The 16,046-nt window shown below is 53.9% G+C and overlaps 1 protein-coding gene across 1 annotated transcript; it reads left to right on the plus strand.

Annotated features, from left to right (window-relative positions):
* Positions 1–250: 250 nt before the first annotated feature.
* Positions 251–9,472, plus strand: NFATC4 (nuclear factor of activated T cells 4). Its single transcript, XM_066277581.1, has 10 exons — positions 251–611; positions 1,700–2,795; positions 4,184–4,346; positions 4,934–5,133; positions 5,447–5,619; positions 6,091–6,231; positions 7,138–7,193; positions 7,468–7,594; positions 7,774–8,355; positions 9,090–9,472. Exons 1-10 carry the CDS (start codon positions 512–514, stop codon positions 9,155–9,157), a joined length of 2,706 nt encoding a protein of 901 aa, XP_066133678.1. The 5' UTR covers positions 251–511; the 3' UTR covers positions 9,158–9,472.
* The last annotated feature ends 6,574 nt before the right edge of the window (positions 9,473–16,046 follow it).

The following is a 16,046-nucleotide window of genomic DNA, read 5'->3' on the forward strand; positions in this document are numbered from 1 at the left end:
GGCTCCTTTAAGGCCCTCGAACCCGGAACCCCTTGAACTTAAACTAAGTTGAGGGGGGTGTGTGTTAGTGCTCCCCGCGGGAAATGATTGTCACAACTGCGGGCCAATCGGCATCATTATGGCCATACCACGCTTGAGGGACTGTTTTCCAATTCAGTTTTGTTCTCTTTTTTTTTGAGGGGGAGGGACTGGATAGAGGACAGAAGGAGAGAGGGAGGGTGGGGGAGGACGAGGGGCGCGTGGTTTTCCCATCTCATCCTTGGAGGAGGGGCTGGAGCATCCCAGGCAGCCAATCAGGGACAGGCTGGGGGGGGGCCGCTTTGAAGAAGTTTGGGGAAAAAAAGTTTGGAAAAGTTTCTATAATAACTAGGGGGCGTCCGGAGGGAGGCGGCAGCGACAGAGGAGGGGGCGTCTCAGAGAAGGGGAGGGAGGGAGCCAAGGGTGAAGCCACGGCAGCCTCCTGAGCTCCCCCCCCCATCCCGACCAGGACTTGGGGGCACTGGCCGGATCCATGGGGGCAGCGAGCTGCGAGGATGAGGAGCTGGAATTTAAGCTGGTGTTCGGGGAGGAAAAGGAGGCCCCCCCGCTGAGCGCGGGGGGGTCGGGGGAAGGTTAGTGCGGGGCTGGGAAGGGGTCTTGGGGTCAGCGACGGAAGGGCCGAGGGGTCCCGAGTCTGGGGACGTCAGGGTAGCTAGCCCGGGGTGGGGGTGAGGGGATCAGAGGTTGAGTGGAGTCGCGGGGCTCAGGGGGTCTGCGGAGGTCCGCGGGGGCCGAGCATCACTTTCTCCTTTTTAGGTCCTGATTGGGGTGGGGGTGGGGGTGACGCTAGCTGCGCGCCGCCTTTCGGCTGGGCCGAATGTCACTGGGATGGGGGGCGGACGGGCACGTCTGTCCCGAGAGCCCCCGGTGCCACGGGAGGAAGGAAAGACGAGACTCTGGAGCTTGCCCCTTGCAGACCGAGCCCCGAGCCAGCAGCCCCGACGTCCGGGGCCGGGGGCACCATCGGGCCCCACCAGGACGCCCCTCCCCCTTCCCCGTCTGGCCGCAACGAGAGGCAGATGGCTGGGACTGAGCCGGGGGCGGCGGCCGCCGCTCGCACGGAATCCGTGCGGCGTGCACCCCCCTCCCCCCACTGGGCTGGCTGGGCAGGCAGCACCCCCGCCCTCAAATTGGGGGGAGCGAGGGAGGAGTCACCTCCCCTCGTCATCACTGCCTTGGTGCCCCCCTTCCCCTGGCCACTGTTGCGATAGCAACTGGGGCTCCTGCCAGCGCCGTTTGGGGGTTTGGGAACCGCTGCTAATTGGGTTCATGTGTGAGTCGCCCCCAGCCCAGCCCAGCGCCTCTCTAAACATGTCTCCAGGCCCGACTCCAGCCCCTCTCGACACACCTCCCTCATCTTAAGACCCATTCGGTCTGGTACCCGAGGTCCCCGGGCAGGGAGCTCAGAGTGTGAGCTTTTCCGTGTAGGAATAGACTAGGCTCTTCTGAGTTTATCTCTTCCACTTTCCGAGATTCAACTTTGCTTCTGTCTTTGTGGCTCCGAAGGGCACTGTAGAGACCCCTCTTTGCTGAGGAGGGGGTGGTATACAGGACTTAGGGGGATGGCCACTCAAGGAACCTAGACATCTCACCTGCTTCTCTCTCTTCCCATCTCCTGTGGCATCCCTTTCTCTGTCTCCCTCCCTTCCCATTTTGACAGAACTGGACTCAGAGGACACTCCGCCATGCTGCCGTCTGGCCCTGGGGGAGCCCCCTCCTTATGGCGCTGCCCCTATTGGCATTCCCCGGCCACCACCCCCTCGGCCTGGCATGCACTCGCCACCACCCCGCCCAGCCCCCTCACCTGGCACTTGGGAGAGCCAGCCAGCCCGGTCGGTGAGGCTGGGGGGCCCGGGAGGGAGCTCCGGTGTGTCTGGGGGAGGCCGCGTCCTCGAGTGCCCAAGCATTCGCATCACTTCCATCTCTCCCACGCCCGACCCACCAGCCACGCTGGAGGACAACCCTGATGCCTGGGGAGACAGCTCCCCCAGGGACTACCCACCACCAGAAGGCTTCGGAGGCTACCGAGAGGCAGGGGGCCAGGGTGGGGGCCCCTTCTTCAGCCCCAGCCCGGGCAGCAGCAGCTTGTCCTCGTGGAGCTTCTTCTCCGATGCTTCTGATGAGGCAGCCCTGTACGCGGCCTGCGATGAGGTGGAATCTGAGCTGAATGAAGCAGCCTCCCGCTTTGGCCTGGGCTCCCCGCTGCCCTCACCCCGGTCATCACCTAGGCCATGGACACCCGATGATCCCTGGAGCCTGTATGGTCCAAGCCCTGGAGGCAGGGTACCAGAAGATAGCTGGCTACTTCTCAGTGCTCCTGGGCCCACCCCAGCCTCCCCACGGCCTGCCTCTCCTTGTGGCAAACGGCGCTATTCCAGCTCTGGAACCCCATCTTCAGCCTCTCCAGCTTTGTCCCGCCGGGGCAGCTTGGGAGAGGAGGGGCCTGACCCACCTCCACCACCCCCATTGCCTCTGTCCCGGGATGCTGGCTCCCCTGGCCCTTTTGACTATGCGGGAGCCCCACCAGCGGAAAGCATCCCCCAGAAAACCAGGAGGACTTCCAGTGAGCAGGCAGTGGCTCTGTCTCGGTCTGAGGAGCCCGCCCCATGCAACGGGAAGCTGCCTTCAGGAGCAGAGGAGAGTGCAGCTCCTCCAGGTGGTCCTCGGAAGGAGGTGGCTGGCATGGACTACCTGGCAGTGCCCTCCCCTCTGGCTTGGTCTAAGGCCCGGATTGGGGGTCACAGTCCTGTCTTCAGGTGAGGGTTTTACCTGGCACCACTGCTATCTCCAGCCATTCCACTTCAGAGCAGGAGGTCAAGGGTTGGGCTTAGAGAAAGGTCCTCATTCTGTGCCCTTGGCATTTCAATAGAGAATCTTCAACCAGCATGGCTGCTACCATTTACCCAGTTTTAGGAAAAATTAAAACAACAGCATGCCTTCTATAAACCAATGATTTGCAAAAAAAAAAAAAAAAAAAAAAAAAAAAAATCTTCCCTGTAGACCAATTAGAAACCCCACCACCACCACCGTGGAGGAAAACCGGGGAGTTCCTCTGGGTTTGCCCACACCTAACCCTGGGCTGGCACGGTCTGGACATGGACTGTGGCTGGGTTTCAGACCTACAGTGGTCAGCAGGAAGTCCCCCTTCTCTGACTTTTAATTTCCAGAGCCTGATTTGTGCCTTAAAAGTATAGCTGCTCATTTGAATTAAAATAGCATATATTTGCAAGACAAAAATTCATTAAAACAAGCAGTTCTTGGATTCTCCTATCCATTTTACCCTCAAATAATCCTGCAAATTTCAATAATTCTAAGTCTTAAGATGTCATATTGAGCTGGCTCCATCCAGGCAAGTTTTTTTGGGGGGGAAGAGACCTTAACACCTGCTCCCCGGGCTCCTGAAGGGCAGGGTTTCGCATCCTCAGCACTATTGCTATTTTGAGCAGGATAATTCTGTTGTGGGGGCAATGCTGGACATTGTAGGTTTAGCAGCATCCTGACCCCACTAAATGCTAGTAGCACCCCCTCCCCTAGTGTGACAACCAAAAATGTCTCTAGACATTGCCAAATGTCACCTGGGGCAATTACCAGTCGAGGTCCCCTGGCTTAGGGTATCTGAGAGCCCAATAAAAGAAAGTTGCACATCTGGAAACCCCAGCTTCTGGAATGGACCTGTCCAGCCCCAATTAGAGGAATGGGCACTGACCCGGGCTTCTGTCAGTCACTGACTTGCTTGACCCACTGTGTTCTATCATCTGGGTCTCAGTTTCTTTACTTGAAAAACAAAAGGGTTTATCTTGAGGCCATTTCCAGTCTGAAATTGTGCTTCTTTGCTTGAATCTTCCCATATAGGTCTAAGGATTAGAATGGGCTTTGGATTCCTCTATATCCAACTGAACCCTTACCACCTCAGACCCTGTGCTCAGAGCTGGAAAGGAAGGAGTCTCCATACCCTCACGTTGAGGGGCTCTGAGGGGCCTGTCTCCTACCACCTTTCTTCTGGGCTTTTGAACTGTTCTATTTCTGCTGTGATTTCTCTACACCCAAACCCTCACCTTCTTCATATCCCAGGGAGCTGAGATTCAGCACTGCCCTGACAAGCATCTGAGGCTGCAGATGACCAGTGCTCTTCTCTTCTGTCCAGGACTTCAGCCCTACCCCCACTGGACTGGCCACTGCCCAGCCAGTATGAGCAGCTGGAGCTGAGGATTGAGGTGCAGCCTAGAGCCCACCACCGGGCCCACTACGAAACAGAGGGCAGCCGAGGTGCTGTCAAAGCTGCCCCTGGTGGTCATCCTGTAGTCAAGGTAAGGGGCAGAAGCCAGGCCTGACAGCCTTTCTTCTCTTTAGTCCCAGATCCCTGTCGATGGGCTTCAGCTGTGCAGACCTGTGGCACTGCCCTTTCCCACACTCTTTCTCAGCAGTGACCCTGCAGGCAGGCTGGAGTCGGGGGAGGAAGGGTGCCCTTCAAGGACCCGGATATACTTTCTACCCCTCTATCCTTCCACCCCCGCTCCCCTCATCCCATGAGACACCCGCCTCATATCTACTCTGGAAAATGATGGCTTGCCAGATGTGGGGGAGGGCTTAGGCTGAGGCCAAAGTTCACTGGGAGTTAGGTTGTCTCCATTGAATTGGGCCAGTCTCTCTTGGGAGATTTTCACTTTTGCCCAGCCCAGTTTGAGCCTTATTCCAAGAATAACACTGTGAACTCCAGGCCACGTTCTCTCCACAACTGGTGCCCAATTCCCTGTGGGAACCCCTTCCAGGATATCCTTTGTCTTTCACCATCCTCACCCTTACCCCTTAGCAGACTGAAAACCCTGGGATGGATGAAGGATGAGCCAGTGGAGATTTCAGTTGAGTTGCCTGTGTCTCTGTCTCCCTCTGCCAGCTCCTAGGCTACAGTGAGAAGCCACTGACCCTACAGATGTTCATTGGCACTGCAGATGAAAGGAACCTGCGGCCTCATGCCTTCTATCAGGTGCACCGCATCACCGGCAAGATGGTGGCCACAGCCAGCTATGAAGCTGTAGTCAGTGGTACCAAGGTGTTGGAGATGACCCTGCTTCCTGAGAACAACATGGCAGCCAAGTAGGTCCCCACTCTGCTTCCCCTCAGGCTTCAGGCTTTAGGACCAGTCTTTCCCATGGTTTCTAAGCTAGGCCCACCCTTCCTCTTCCCAGAAGAGATAGACATCATTCAGAGGAACAGTTTCAGGCCTTCTCATCATAGAGAAGAGGACCTTTGGGTCTGGGGAGTACTCTGTGGAGACCATCTCTGGGTTAAAATAGTCCTCCGAGGCTCCCGGAGAAGGTCTTCAGGCGGGGTTTCCTGTGTGGGAGTGGGGGAGCATTGCCATTCTGGCTTTAGCTGGGAAGGCTTGCCTCCCATCCTTTGCCTTCAGCATTGACTGTGCTGGAATCCTGAAGCTTCGGAATTCAGACATTGAGCTGCGGAAGGGTGAGACGGACATCGGGCGCAAGAACACACGTGTGCGGCTGGTATTCCGGGTACACGTGCCTCAGGGCAGCGGGAAGGTCGTCTCTGTGCAGACAGCATCAGTGCCCATCGAGTGCTGTGAGCAAAAAAGCCCTATGCTCTCTCTCTCTTTGGTGACCCTCTTGTCTGTGTATCTGTTCACCTCACCTCCTCTGCATAGTGCCCTGTGTCCCGTCTGTCCTGGGTAGCCCCATAAGGGAGTTAGCCCTTATCTCTCTCCTGGAGGGGTGGGAGGGGTGTTCTGATTTACCCTTGCTACAGACTCTGTCTTTTGGGCTGAACTAGAGTGTCTCTGTCCTACTTATTCCCCGGGTAGCCCTGTGCCCTTGTTTGGATAACTCTCTGGCCTGCCCTGTCGGCCCCCCTCTCTGAGCGGTGGCTCCTTACATGGTAGGTACCACCTCAAGGACTCCGTGGGTTTACATATGTGTCTGCCACTGAGGAGGGCTCCTCCAGGGCCCTGTGGCAGTGATTCCAAGGTGGTGGGGGCAGAGGAGGCCGTCCCGTCCATACTCAGCCCAGCCAGACCTTTCTTGCTCTGCCCTGCAGCCCAGCGCTCGGCCCAGGAGCTGCCCCAGGTGGAGGCCTACAGCCCTAGTGCCTGCTCCGTGCGAGGGGGAGAGGAGCTAGTGCTTACTGGCTCCAACTTCCTGCCAGACTCCAAGGTGGTGTTCATCGAGAGGGGCCCTGGTAAGTACCCTCTGGGGAGGGGAGGGCAGGCTGGCAGAGATGGAGCAAGCAGGTGAAAGAACTCTGTGGCACCATCAGTAAACTAGCTAGTTGAGCCTGAGTGTCCTTTTTTGTGAAATGGGGCCAACAGACTGTCCTTCCTCTTAGACTGTCTGCTTCATGGGCGTGACAGTGATCTAAAATGCTCAGGATGGCAAAAAAGTGTAAGAAATAGACATTCTATTTTTTAAAGAGAAGTTGGCTTTGAGATAATTGACCCCACATGAATAAGGTCTCTAAGGAGAAGGGAAGAGGTAACTTACATCCTCAACGCTCCACACTGAGCCCCTCCTGAGTTATGAGTCTAGCAGCATAGCTATGGCTACGAGAGCCTGTGACATACCCCAGGATGGAGCTTCAGGGTGGAGACGGGAAGGCTGAGGGGCCCAGATGCACCCGCTAGTTTGAGGTCTTTGTCTTCCCCCAACCCTGACCACCAAGAGCCTTAGCCCCTACACTAAAGTATAGCAGATTTTGAGGTGTTGGATCATGAGACTTGAGGTCTTATTGCCTTCCTTCAAGCTAGGACCTTTTTCTACCTTTGAACCACCTCCCAGGATGATTATGAAAGGGGATGTTTGGAGTTGGATGGAAGAATTCAAAAGTTGCTTCTGTCACCCATGCTCTCTGGTCCCCAGGCTGGCCATCTCTCTTGGTCTCAGTTTGCTGCTCTATATCTAGTGGACAGTTTTAAACCATGCCTTTTTTATTCAATTGAATAAACACACAGTGGGTTCCTCTGTGAGAGAGCCCTTGTAGGGGCCTTCTGAGTCTGGTCTCGGCTCTAGCAGGAGGGAAATGGCAGAGGACTGGGCGTGGGACAGGGGCCCTGGGTCCGGGCTGGAGCAATCTGTTCCCCCTGCACAGATGGAAAGCTGCAATGGGAGGAGGAGGCCACCGTGAACCGGTTGCAGAGCAATGAGGTACCAGTGTCACTGGGGTGCCCATCCTGGGGCAGGGGAGCAGTCAGGAAATTCCCAGCTGTGTGTTTTGCCCATGGGAATGGACTCCGGAAATGACCTGTTCTTTTCTAGAGGAGGCATTCTGAGCCACTCTGGAAGCAAGTTCTTCTCTAGGGAATGAACTTTGCTCCTTAGCAAATGGAAAAATCCAGGAAGTGAAGTTCAGGTCCTTGGAAGGGCTGGGCTGAGCCTAGGTCCCTGAGTGCTCCCTGACTCATCCTCTGCTTCTTCCCAGGTGACACTGACCCTGACTGTCCCTGAGTACAGCAACAAGCGAGTGTCCCGGCCCATCCAAGTCTACTTTTATGTCTCCAATGGGCGCAGGAAGCGCAGCCCCACCCAGAGTTTCAAGTTCCTGCCCGGTGAGCTCTAAGACAGCCCGAGTGGAGTGTGGGGGTACGGGGAGCTGCGGAGGGCAGAGGGATGTGTGCCCCATCAACATCGGGGACAGAAGAAACCTGGGGCTGGAAAGGTGGATGGAAGTGCTGTGGGAGCCTGCCAGCCTCTCACCAGTGTGTTCTCCTGCTTCCCATCCACCCAGTGATCTTCAAGGAGGAGCCCCTACCGGACTCATCTCTCCGGGGCTTCCCTTCAGCTTCAGGCTCCCCCTTTGGCACTGACATGGACTTCTCACCATCCAGGCCCCCTTACCCTTCCTATCCCCATGAAGACCCTGCTTACGAACCTCCTTACCTGGCAGAAGGCTTCAGCTATGGCACACCCCCCCTGTACCCTCAAACGGGGCCCCCAACATCATACAGACCTGGCCTTCGGATGTTCCCTGAGACCGGGGGTACCACAGGCTGTGCCCGCCCCCCTCCAGTCTCCTTCCTTCCCCGGCCCTTCCCTAGTGACCCCTATGGGGGACGGGGCTCCCCCTTTCCCCTAGGGCTGCCATTCCCTCCTCCACCTCCTTTCCGGCCTCCGTTGCCCTCCTCCCCACCGCTAGACGGGCCCTTCCCGCCCCAGAGTGCTGTTCATGCCCCACCGGCTGAGGGGTACAATGAGGCAGGGCCAAGCTATGGCCCTGGGGAGGGGACTCTGGAGCAGGAGAAATCCAGGGGTGGCTACGGCAGCGGCTTCCGAGACAGTGTCCCTATCCAGGGTATCACGCTGGAGGAAGGTGGGTGCGGAACTGGGGGCTGCAAGTGTGAGAGTGTGTGTAAGTGATTGCTCTGCAAGTTCGCAGACGGCGAGAGCTTGGCTTCTCAGAGATTGCGCCTCCTTGATTGCTCAGAGCTATTCAGAGGGTCTCAGGAGGCAATTTCTTGGTTCATGTGGCCACCTGAACCCAGTGAACTTAATTCTGAAGGGCACATGGAGTTTCTGCCCCAACCCTTTTCTGCCTCTGTCCCAGATGACAGAATCTCAGGCTAGAAGTATTATCAGGATCGTTCAATCTAGCTCCCCAGTTTGCAGACTCGGCACTGAGTTTCAGAGCGGAGCAGTGGCTTGCCGAGGCCCAGTCAAGCATGCTTCCCCTTGCCTCAGCTTCCCCAAAACATGGCAACTGTGGTCAGGATTGGTGATGAAGAACCTTCATATTTTGCCTTTTCTTCCTCCCACTGACTACACCCATCGCTGGCCCTGTAGACAGAGATTGCCCTGACATTGCAGGCTACTGAGTACGCAGGAAAGGGCTGGGATGGGGGTCTGGGAGCCCTGATGGATGTAGTTGAGCAAGATTTGTTTGGAGCAGGTGTCAGCACATGTTGGGGAAACTGAGGCCCAGTGGAGGAGGAGCTTAGAGGCACCCTAAACTGAGGCCTGCCTTGGCCTTGAATGAATTGTGTGTGTGTCTCTGGAAAAGGAGGGGACTGTCCCTAGCCCAGTCTCTCAACTGTTTCTCCTTTACAGTGAGTGAGATCATTGGTCGAGACCTGAGTGGCTTCCCTGCACCTCCTGGAGAAGAGCCTCCTGCCTGAGACATCGCCTGGCAGCCCCAGCCTCTGTGCCTCCTCCAGCCCGGCCCACTTTCCCTTCATCCGGGGGCGGTGGTTCCAGAGGCTTGGGGCCAGTCTGGTTCTTCTTTCGCCAGCTTTTGCCTCTTTTCTCCTGCTCTCGGTCCCCGCCCCTAGCTGAGATGTGGCCCCCGGGGCCTGGTGCTGCCAGGGAGGGCTCGGGGAGGAAGAGCATGGAAGATGGGGATTGCTGGCTGTGAGGACTGACTGGAGTGAAGGCTGGGTCTAGCTTGTGGACGGTGGTGCAGGGAGCCTGTGACAGGTTGATGGGTAATAAACTGCTCACTGACAGTGCTTCAGGCTCCAGAACTCTTTGGAGAGAAAAGAGGGACAGCTCGCTCTAGCCTGAGGTGGCTTAGAGGTTGGAAAGAAAGAGGTTGTGGCTGGAATCATTGTATCCCAAAGAGCTCCTCAGAGTAGGGGTCTGTGGAGGGTTTCCAGAGACTGCCTAACTGGGTCAAAGTTGGGAACCAGAGCTTCAGTAGGCCTCTCTCTTCCCTGAGATTCAGATTCCTGTAGGGCAGCGGTTCTGAACCTGTGGGTCGTGACCCCGGTGGGGTCGCCTAAAGCCATCGGAAAATACATAATGTATATCAGGTATTTTACATTCTGAATCATAACTGTAGCAAAATTACAGTTATGAAGTAGCCACCAAAATTATTTTTTGGTTTGGGGTCACCGCAACATGAGGAACTGTATTGCGGGGTCACAGCATTAGAAAGGTTGAGAACCACTGCTGTAGGGTCTTTGGGATGAGGCCCAGGGATCAATATTTTCAAGTTCGTTTCTCTTGCTACCACCCAGATGATTGTGATTCATATCCAAGGTCAGAAAACACCAATCTAGTTCTTTTCCCTTATTTACAAAGGAGGAATCTGAGACTCAGAGATGGAAAGGGCTTGCCCAAGGTCACACAGCTAATCAGTAACAGGTTGAATGCTGTACTCCTGGGCTCCTATCCCCAGCCCACTCTCAGCCAGCCTGACTCACCGGGCTCAAGTTCCTGAAGCTCATCTCCCTGGAGCTGGATTGGGGGTGAGGGAAGGCTGGTATGGATCTGTCCACAGTCTGGATTCTTGGGACTGTGAAAACATTCTGGAAAGATCTGTGCTTTGGAGGCAGGCTGCAGGAAGCCAAGCAGCCTCTCTAGCAGCTCTGAGTGCTACCTGCCCTGGGGCCCAGTGTATTGTTTGAGATCCTGTCCTGTCCTGCAGGTATGTCCACATATCACCACTTACAGGACTGTGCTGAAAACCTGGTATGTCCTCTGTCCTGACAGCCAATGTGGCCAAGTCCCCAGTGTAATGGGGAGTCAGGCCTTGCCAGCCCTGCTCACATGGGGTCTGGCACATGGTAGGTATTGAGTACCCTAGCCTGAGTTGGCTAGACCTGGCTGCTGGAGGCCAAACAAAATATATTCAGGGTGTTGGCCTCACCTCCAGGATGGTGGGGCCTCTCTATGTCCAGTGGGTCCAGACAGATCTGGCAAGAACCCATGTGTTCAGGGGTGGGTGTGAGAGAAGCTAGCTCTGGAACGAAGAACAAGAGAACCAGGACAACCCTCAGCAACAAGGAATTTCGTTTATCTTCCTGAATGCAAACTGCTGTGAACCAAACTGACATCAAGCGATCAGCTCATTGGTCCTTGGCTGCTTTTTAAAGATACCCTCCAGGCCCTGGCCGGTTGGCTCAGCTGTAGAGCGTCGGCCTGGCTGTAGAGCGTCGGCCTGGCGTGCGGGGAACCCGGGTTCGATTCCCGGCCAGGGCACACAGGAGAAGCACCCATTTGCTTCTCCACCCCCCCCCCCCCTTCCTCTCTGTCTCTCTCTTCCCCTCCCGCAGCCGAGGCTCCATTGGAGCAAAGATGGCCCGGGCGCTGGGGATGGCTCCTTGGCCTCTGCCCCAGGCGCTAGAGTGGCTCTGGTCGCGACAGAGCGACGCCCTGGAGGGGCAGAGCATCGCCCCCTGGTGGGCGTGCCGGGTGGATCCCAGTCGGGCGCATTTGGGAGTCTGTCTGACTGTCTCTCGCCATTTCCAGCTTCAGAAAAATACAAAAAAAAAAAAAAAAAGATACCCTCCAGAAAGGGCCTGTAATTTCCATGTCAGGAGGGACCCTGGGATACATGTGTTATAGCCAGCATTCTTCTTCGCCCCCCATCCCCACCCCTATCCCAAGACCTCTAACACGGGGTTGGTCAGCTTCTATGAATGAAAAGCTATAGTGGATTAGGCTCACTGTGTCCCAAGGTAGATGATTGCAGTTGTTGACAGGGTACTGCCATTCATTCATTGCCAGATATTTATCAAGCAGCTGCTCAGTGTCAGCCAATGTGTCCTGGAGGGCCTCTTAGCTCCACGAGTCAACGGTAAATCAAGATTTCCTTAAAACTCAACAGTTCAACTCAGTAAATATTTCATCTAGTATGTCAGGTCTTGGGGGGACAGTGGACAATTTTATTACAGGGTGCAGAGGAGCAGAGAGCAGCGTACCCCATCCAGCTGTGTGGTCCCTGAAGGGAACGTCAGGGGTGACTTCTAGATTGAGAGCTGAAGCATGAAGGACCGGACCAGCCCAAGGACAGGGAAAGGCAGGCCAGGCAGAGCCACCGGCATGGGCCAGGCCCTGGGGAAGCAAACAGGGAAGGCTGACAGCTGGAGGACTCACCACACCTGAAGGACCAAGAGAAGTTCTGTGTGATGGCGTGGGGAAAGATTACGTTCTGGAAGTGGGGAGCCCTGAGAAGGGACTGGTAAGTAACACACAGGCTGGATTCTGAGGGTTCTTGTATTCATGCCAGGGAATTTCGAGTTATCCAGGGATTATGGGAGCTCTTTCCCACTAGATAATAGGCCTTCATCTGGGAGTGATACAGTAGATTTGCCATAAAGTTCCTTCTCCGGGTGAGCTGACACCGGCTTCCCTGTGACTGCTCCGTAAGGTGCTTGTGCTAAGCCTGAACTTTATATGCCTAACCCTCTCCCCACTGGAACCCTGATGTGCTTCAGCCTCATCAGGATCCTTCTCTTCTCAGGATCCCCACACACGTCTAGCTCCCTGAGGCTGGAGTTGGGAGAGTAGAAGGATGCTGGGTCTTCAGCTGGTGCCAGAAAAGACTTTCTTGGCCAGGGTTTCTCAAAGTGTGGTCTGAGGATTACTTGCATTTGAGTCACTAGGTGGTGGTGGTGGGAGGGGGGGGGAGGGTTTACTTTGTTTTGTTTTGTTTTTTACTGTAGATTCCTAGGCAACCCCTGACCTTCTCAATTATATTCTCGCAGGGCAGGCCTAGGTAACTGCAAGTTAAAGAGTACTCTGGGTGATTCTTCAACACAGGAAAGCTTGAGAACTAGTGTCACTTGTCAAATGAATGCCAGCTTCTCCCCTCTGGACTCTATAATCTCTCCTTCCCCCCTTCACAGATCTTGTCTGGGCTGCTGTATGTGGAGGTCACCTGGAAAAGTGTATTTAGGGGAGGAGAAGAGCACACACATTCCTGATGCTACAACTCCTCTCTTCCTTCGTCTGGCTCTGTCTTGCTGCTCAGATAATGTAAGGTGGTGTCAGGGACAGCCTGGAAGCCTGGGGCTGGAGCATTTTCCCCAGAGCTGAGTCTCCTTCTCTGCCTGGAACTCTGGGCCTCCAGGATGCTGGGGAGACTCAGTGAGGGGCCTTCCAGCTGGGTTTTGGGCCGTGCTTGGAGCTGGCTCTGTGCTGCCCTGGAGCATGCCTCCAGACCTTCTAAGTTGTCACAAGCTGCAGAGAAGCAGCATCGTTCACATTTCCTGGAAATTTCAGATGTGGGAAGTGCATAGGAGTTTGGCTGCTTTTTTAGGAGCTGGTTTTAGTAGCCTCAGTCTCTGCTTGCTCACTTAACCAACTCCTCACAAAGTCCCCCAGGGCCCCTGATCTGTGCCTAATCCTGTACTAGGTATGAGGGACATGGGCATCTCACTGGGGACTTGCCCTGGAGGAACAGACAACCCAGTCACCAGTGGGAGAGACCATCCTACCTGGAGATGGGAGGTATTGATCTGAGCTGTCTGAGAGGCAGAAATGATACCATGATATGGAAACACTGGGGCTGAGACCAAGGGGAAGGGTCAAAGAATATTTTACAAAGGTGTGGGTGATTTTGAACTGGGTCTTGAAGGAGGAGTGGGAGTTTTCTGGGTAAACAAGATAGGGATGAGAAAGGTAGTCATACCTGGGAGTTAGAGTACATGAGGTCAAGACCAAAGAGGTGAGAAAGAATCAGACTTGAGATGCTTTAATAGGCCATCTAAGGAATGTGAATAATGGGTAGTCACTCACACAGTTGTTCAAGGGTCTACAGGTGTATGTATGTGATTCAAGGTTTAGAAGCTGTATGGAGAGACAGTGACAGGGTGGCCAGAAAGAAGGGTTTTGCTGTAGTTCAGGCAAGAGAAGTCTAGACTACTTACTGCTCAGCTCAGCGAAGTAGGATGAGCTATTTCTAACAGAACAAGATAGGTCCTGGGCTGAGGTCCTAGCTCAGTTAACTATCTCTGTCATCTCTGGCACATGTCACAGTAACTGGGCCCTAATAGCCAGCTGTAATATTTACTGAGCTCCTACTATGTGCTGGCCTCTGTGCTAGCTACAGAGGGTAGAACAACAAATGAGACAAATACAGCTCATTCTCTCATGGGATGCAAGAATTAACAGGAGCCTGTCCAGTGGTGGTGCAGTGAGTAGAGTATCTACCTGGGATGCTGAGAATCCAGACTTGAAAGTCCGAGATTTTTGGCTGGAACGGAGGCTCACCAGCTTGGGTGCAGGGTTGATGGCTTGAGCACAGGATCATCAACATGATTCTGGGGTCACTGGCTTGAAGTCCAAGATCGCTGGTTTGAGCCCAAGGTCACTGGCTTGAGCAAGGGGTCACTGGCTCGGCTGGAGCCCCGTGCTCCCCGGTCAAAGCATGTATGGAAAGCAGTCAATGAATAACTAAAGTGCTGCAACTATGAATTGATGCTTCTCATCTCTCTTCCTTCTAGCCTCTCTCTCTCTCTCTTAAGAAAAAAAAATTACAGGAAATTACAGAACAATGTATAGTGGTGGGGAATACTGGGGCTTTGGGACCTCAAAGAAAGGTAGGTCAGTGAACCTGTTCTCTCCCGCTGCTTATGGATCTCTTGCAGCAATGGCGGACCACTGACTATTTTGAGAAAATCTGTTGGATCTAATCTTTTTTTTGGTGGGGGATGGGAAAAAGACATTCTTTGAAAGGAAGGGATACTTTTAAAAAATTTTGTTTTAATTTATTGATTTTTAGAGAGAGGAAAGAGAGGGAGAGACAGAAGGAGAGAGAGGAGAAGCAGGAAGCATCAACTCATAGTAGCTGCTTTTCATATGTGCCTTGACCAGGCGAACCCAGGGTTTCAAATCAGCGACCTCAGTATTCTGGGTCGATGCTTTATCTGCTATGCCACCACAGGCCAGGCAGAAGGGATATTTCTAATGTCAGTGTTTTCCTGGGCGAAGAGCAGCCAAGATCAGGAAGTGTGGATTTGTCGCTGAGGCCCTGGGTAGAGTTAGAAGGAGCATCTCTCTCTGCTTCTCTGTCTTGGGCCTGAGCTCGGAAGAATCTGGTCAGGCCTGAGAGTGGCCAAGCAGCCTCTGCCGCAGAGAGACAGGATTCTGGTCGGCAGGAAGCCAGGGGCCAAGGCGGGAAAGGGGCAGCTCCATGACTAGGAGCACTCTACTTTTATGTTCCTCTAATTCCTTTTAGCCCTTTTAAAATTTATATGTAATTTTTTAACCTCTGTGCATTGCGATGAGGCTCCAACCAACCAGCCATCAGGCAGTATCCTTTTAGTCCTTTTCATTTATTTATTTTTATTTTTTAAAAGGATTTATTTATTCATTTTAGAGAGGAAAGAAGGAGTAGAGAGAGAGAGAGAGAGAGAGAAAGAGAAGTGGGGAGGAGCAGGAAGCATAAAATCCCATATGTGCCTTGACCAGGCAAGCCCAGGGTTTCGAATCAGTGACCTCAGCATTTCAGGTCAACACATTACCCACTGTGCCACCACAGGTCAGGCTCTTTTAGTCCTTTTTAAATGTCTTAGTTTACTAGGGCTGTCAGAACAAACTGAGTGGCTTAAAACAATAGAAACCTATTGTCTGGTAGTTCAGGAGGCCAGAAGTCTGAAATCAAGGTGTTGGCGGAACTGGTTTCTTCTGGAGTAGGGGTCGGGAACCTATGGCTCGAGAGCCAGATGTGGCTCTTTTGATGGCTGCCTCTGGCTTGCAGATAAATCTTTAATAAAAAAAATAATAGCGTTAAAAATATAAAACATTCTCATGTATTACAATCCATTTATTTCCTACCGCTCAAGTTCATGGTTGCAGGTGGCTGGAGCCAATCACAGCTGTCCTCCGGGACAACACCAAATTTTTATTGGATAATGCGTAAGGTACACAGGTCGATGTATGGCTCTTTAAATTACATTTTAAATTATGTGGTGTTCAAGGCTCTCTCAGCCAAAAAGATCCCCGACCCCTGTTCTGGAGGCTCTGAGGGAGGATCTGTTGGAGTCTGTCTTCCGGTTCTGGTGGTTGCTGGGTCTTTGGTATTCCTTGGCTTGTAAAAGCATCACTCCAATCTCTCCTCTGTCATTTCATGGAATTCTTCCCAGTGTTTCCTCTGTGTCTCTGTGTCCAAATTTTCCTTATTAAGATACTGGTCATTGGATTTAGGGCCCACTGTAAATCCTAAGGAAGAGAGACCCTCTTCCTTCCCAGTGGGACCTGGCTGAGTTTCAAGTCTTGCTTGTCTGTGCCCTGGGGTATGTGGCAGCCCCTTCCTGCAGACTGCCCTGCGGTGTGCAGTGC

Source organism: Saccopteryx bilineata, chromosome 4 (assembly GCF_036850765.1).
Source record: "Saccopteryx bilineata isolate mSacBil1 chromosome 4, mSacBil1_pri_phased_curated, whole genome shotgun sequence".
NCBI classification, from domain to species: Eukaryota; Metazoa; Chordata; class Mammalia; order Chiroptera; family Emballonuridae; genus Saccopteryx; species Saccopteryx bilineata.

Bases quoted from the DNA above. Each gene is read 5' to 3' on its own strand.
- NFATC4 (XM_066277581.1), top strand. From the start codon at position 512: ATGGGGGCAGCGAGCTGCGAGGATGAGGAGCTGGAATTTAAGCTGGTG. The intron at 612-1,699 runs GTTAGTGCGGGG...CCATTTTGACAG, and splicing joins CGCGGGGGGGTCGGGGGAAG to AACTGGACTCAGAGGACACT. The intron at 5,620-6,090 runs GTGAGCAAAAAA...TCTGCCCTGCAG, and splicing joins ATCAGTGCCCATCGAGTGCT to CCCAGCGCTCGGCCCAGGAG.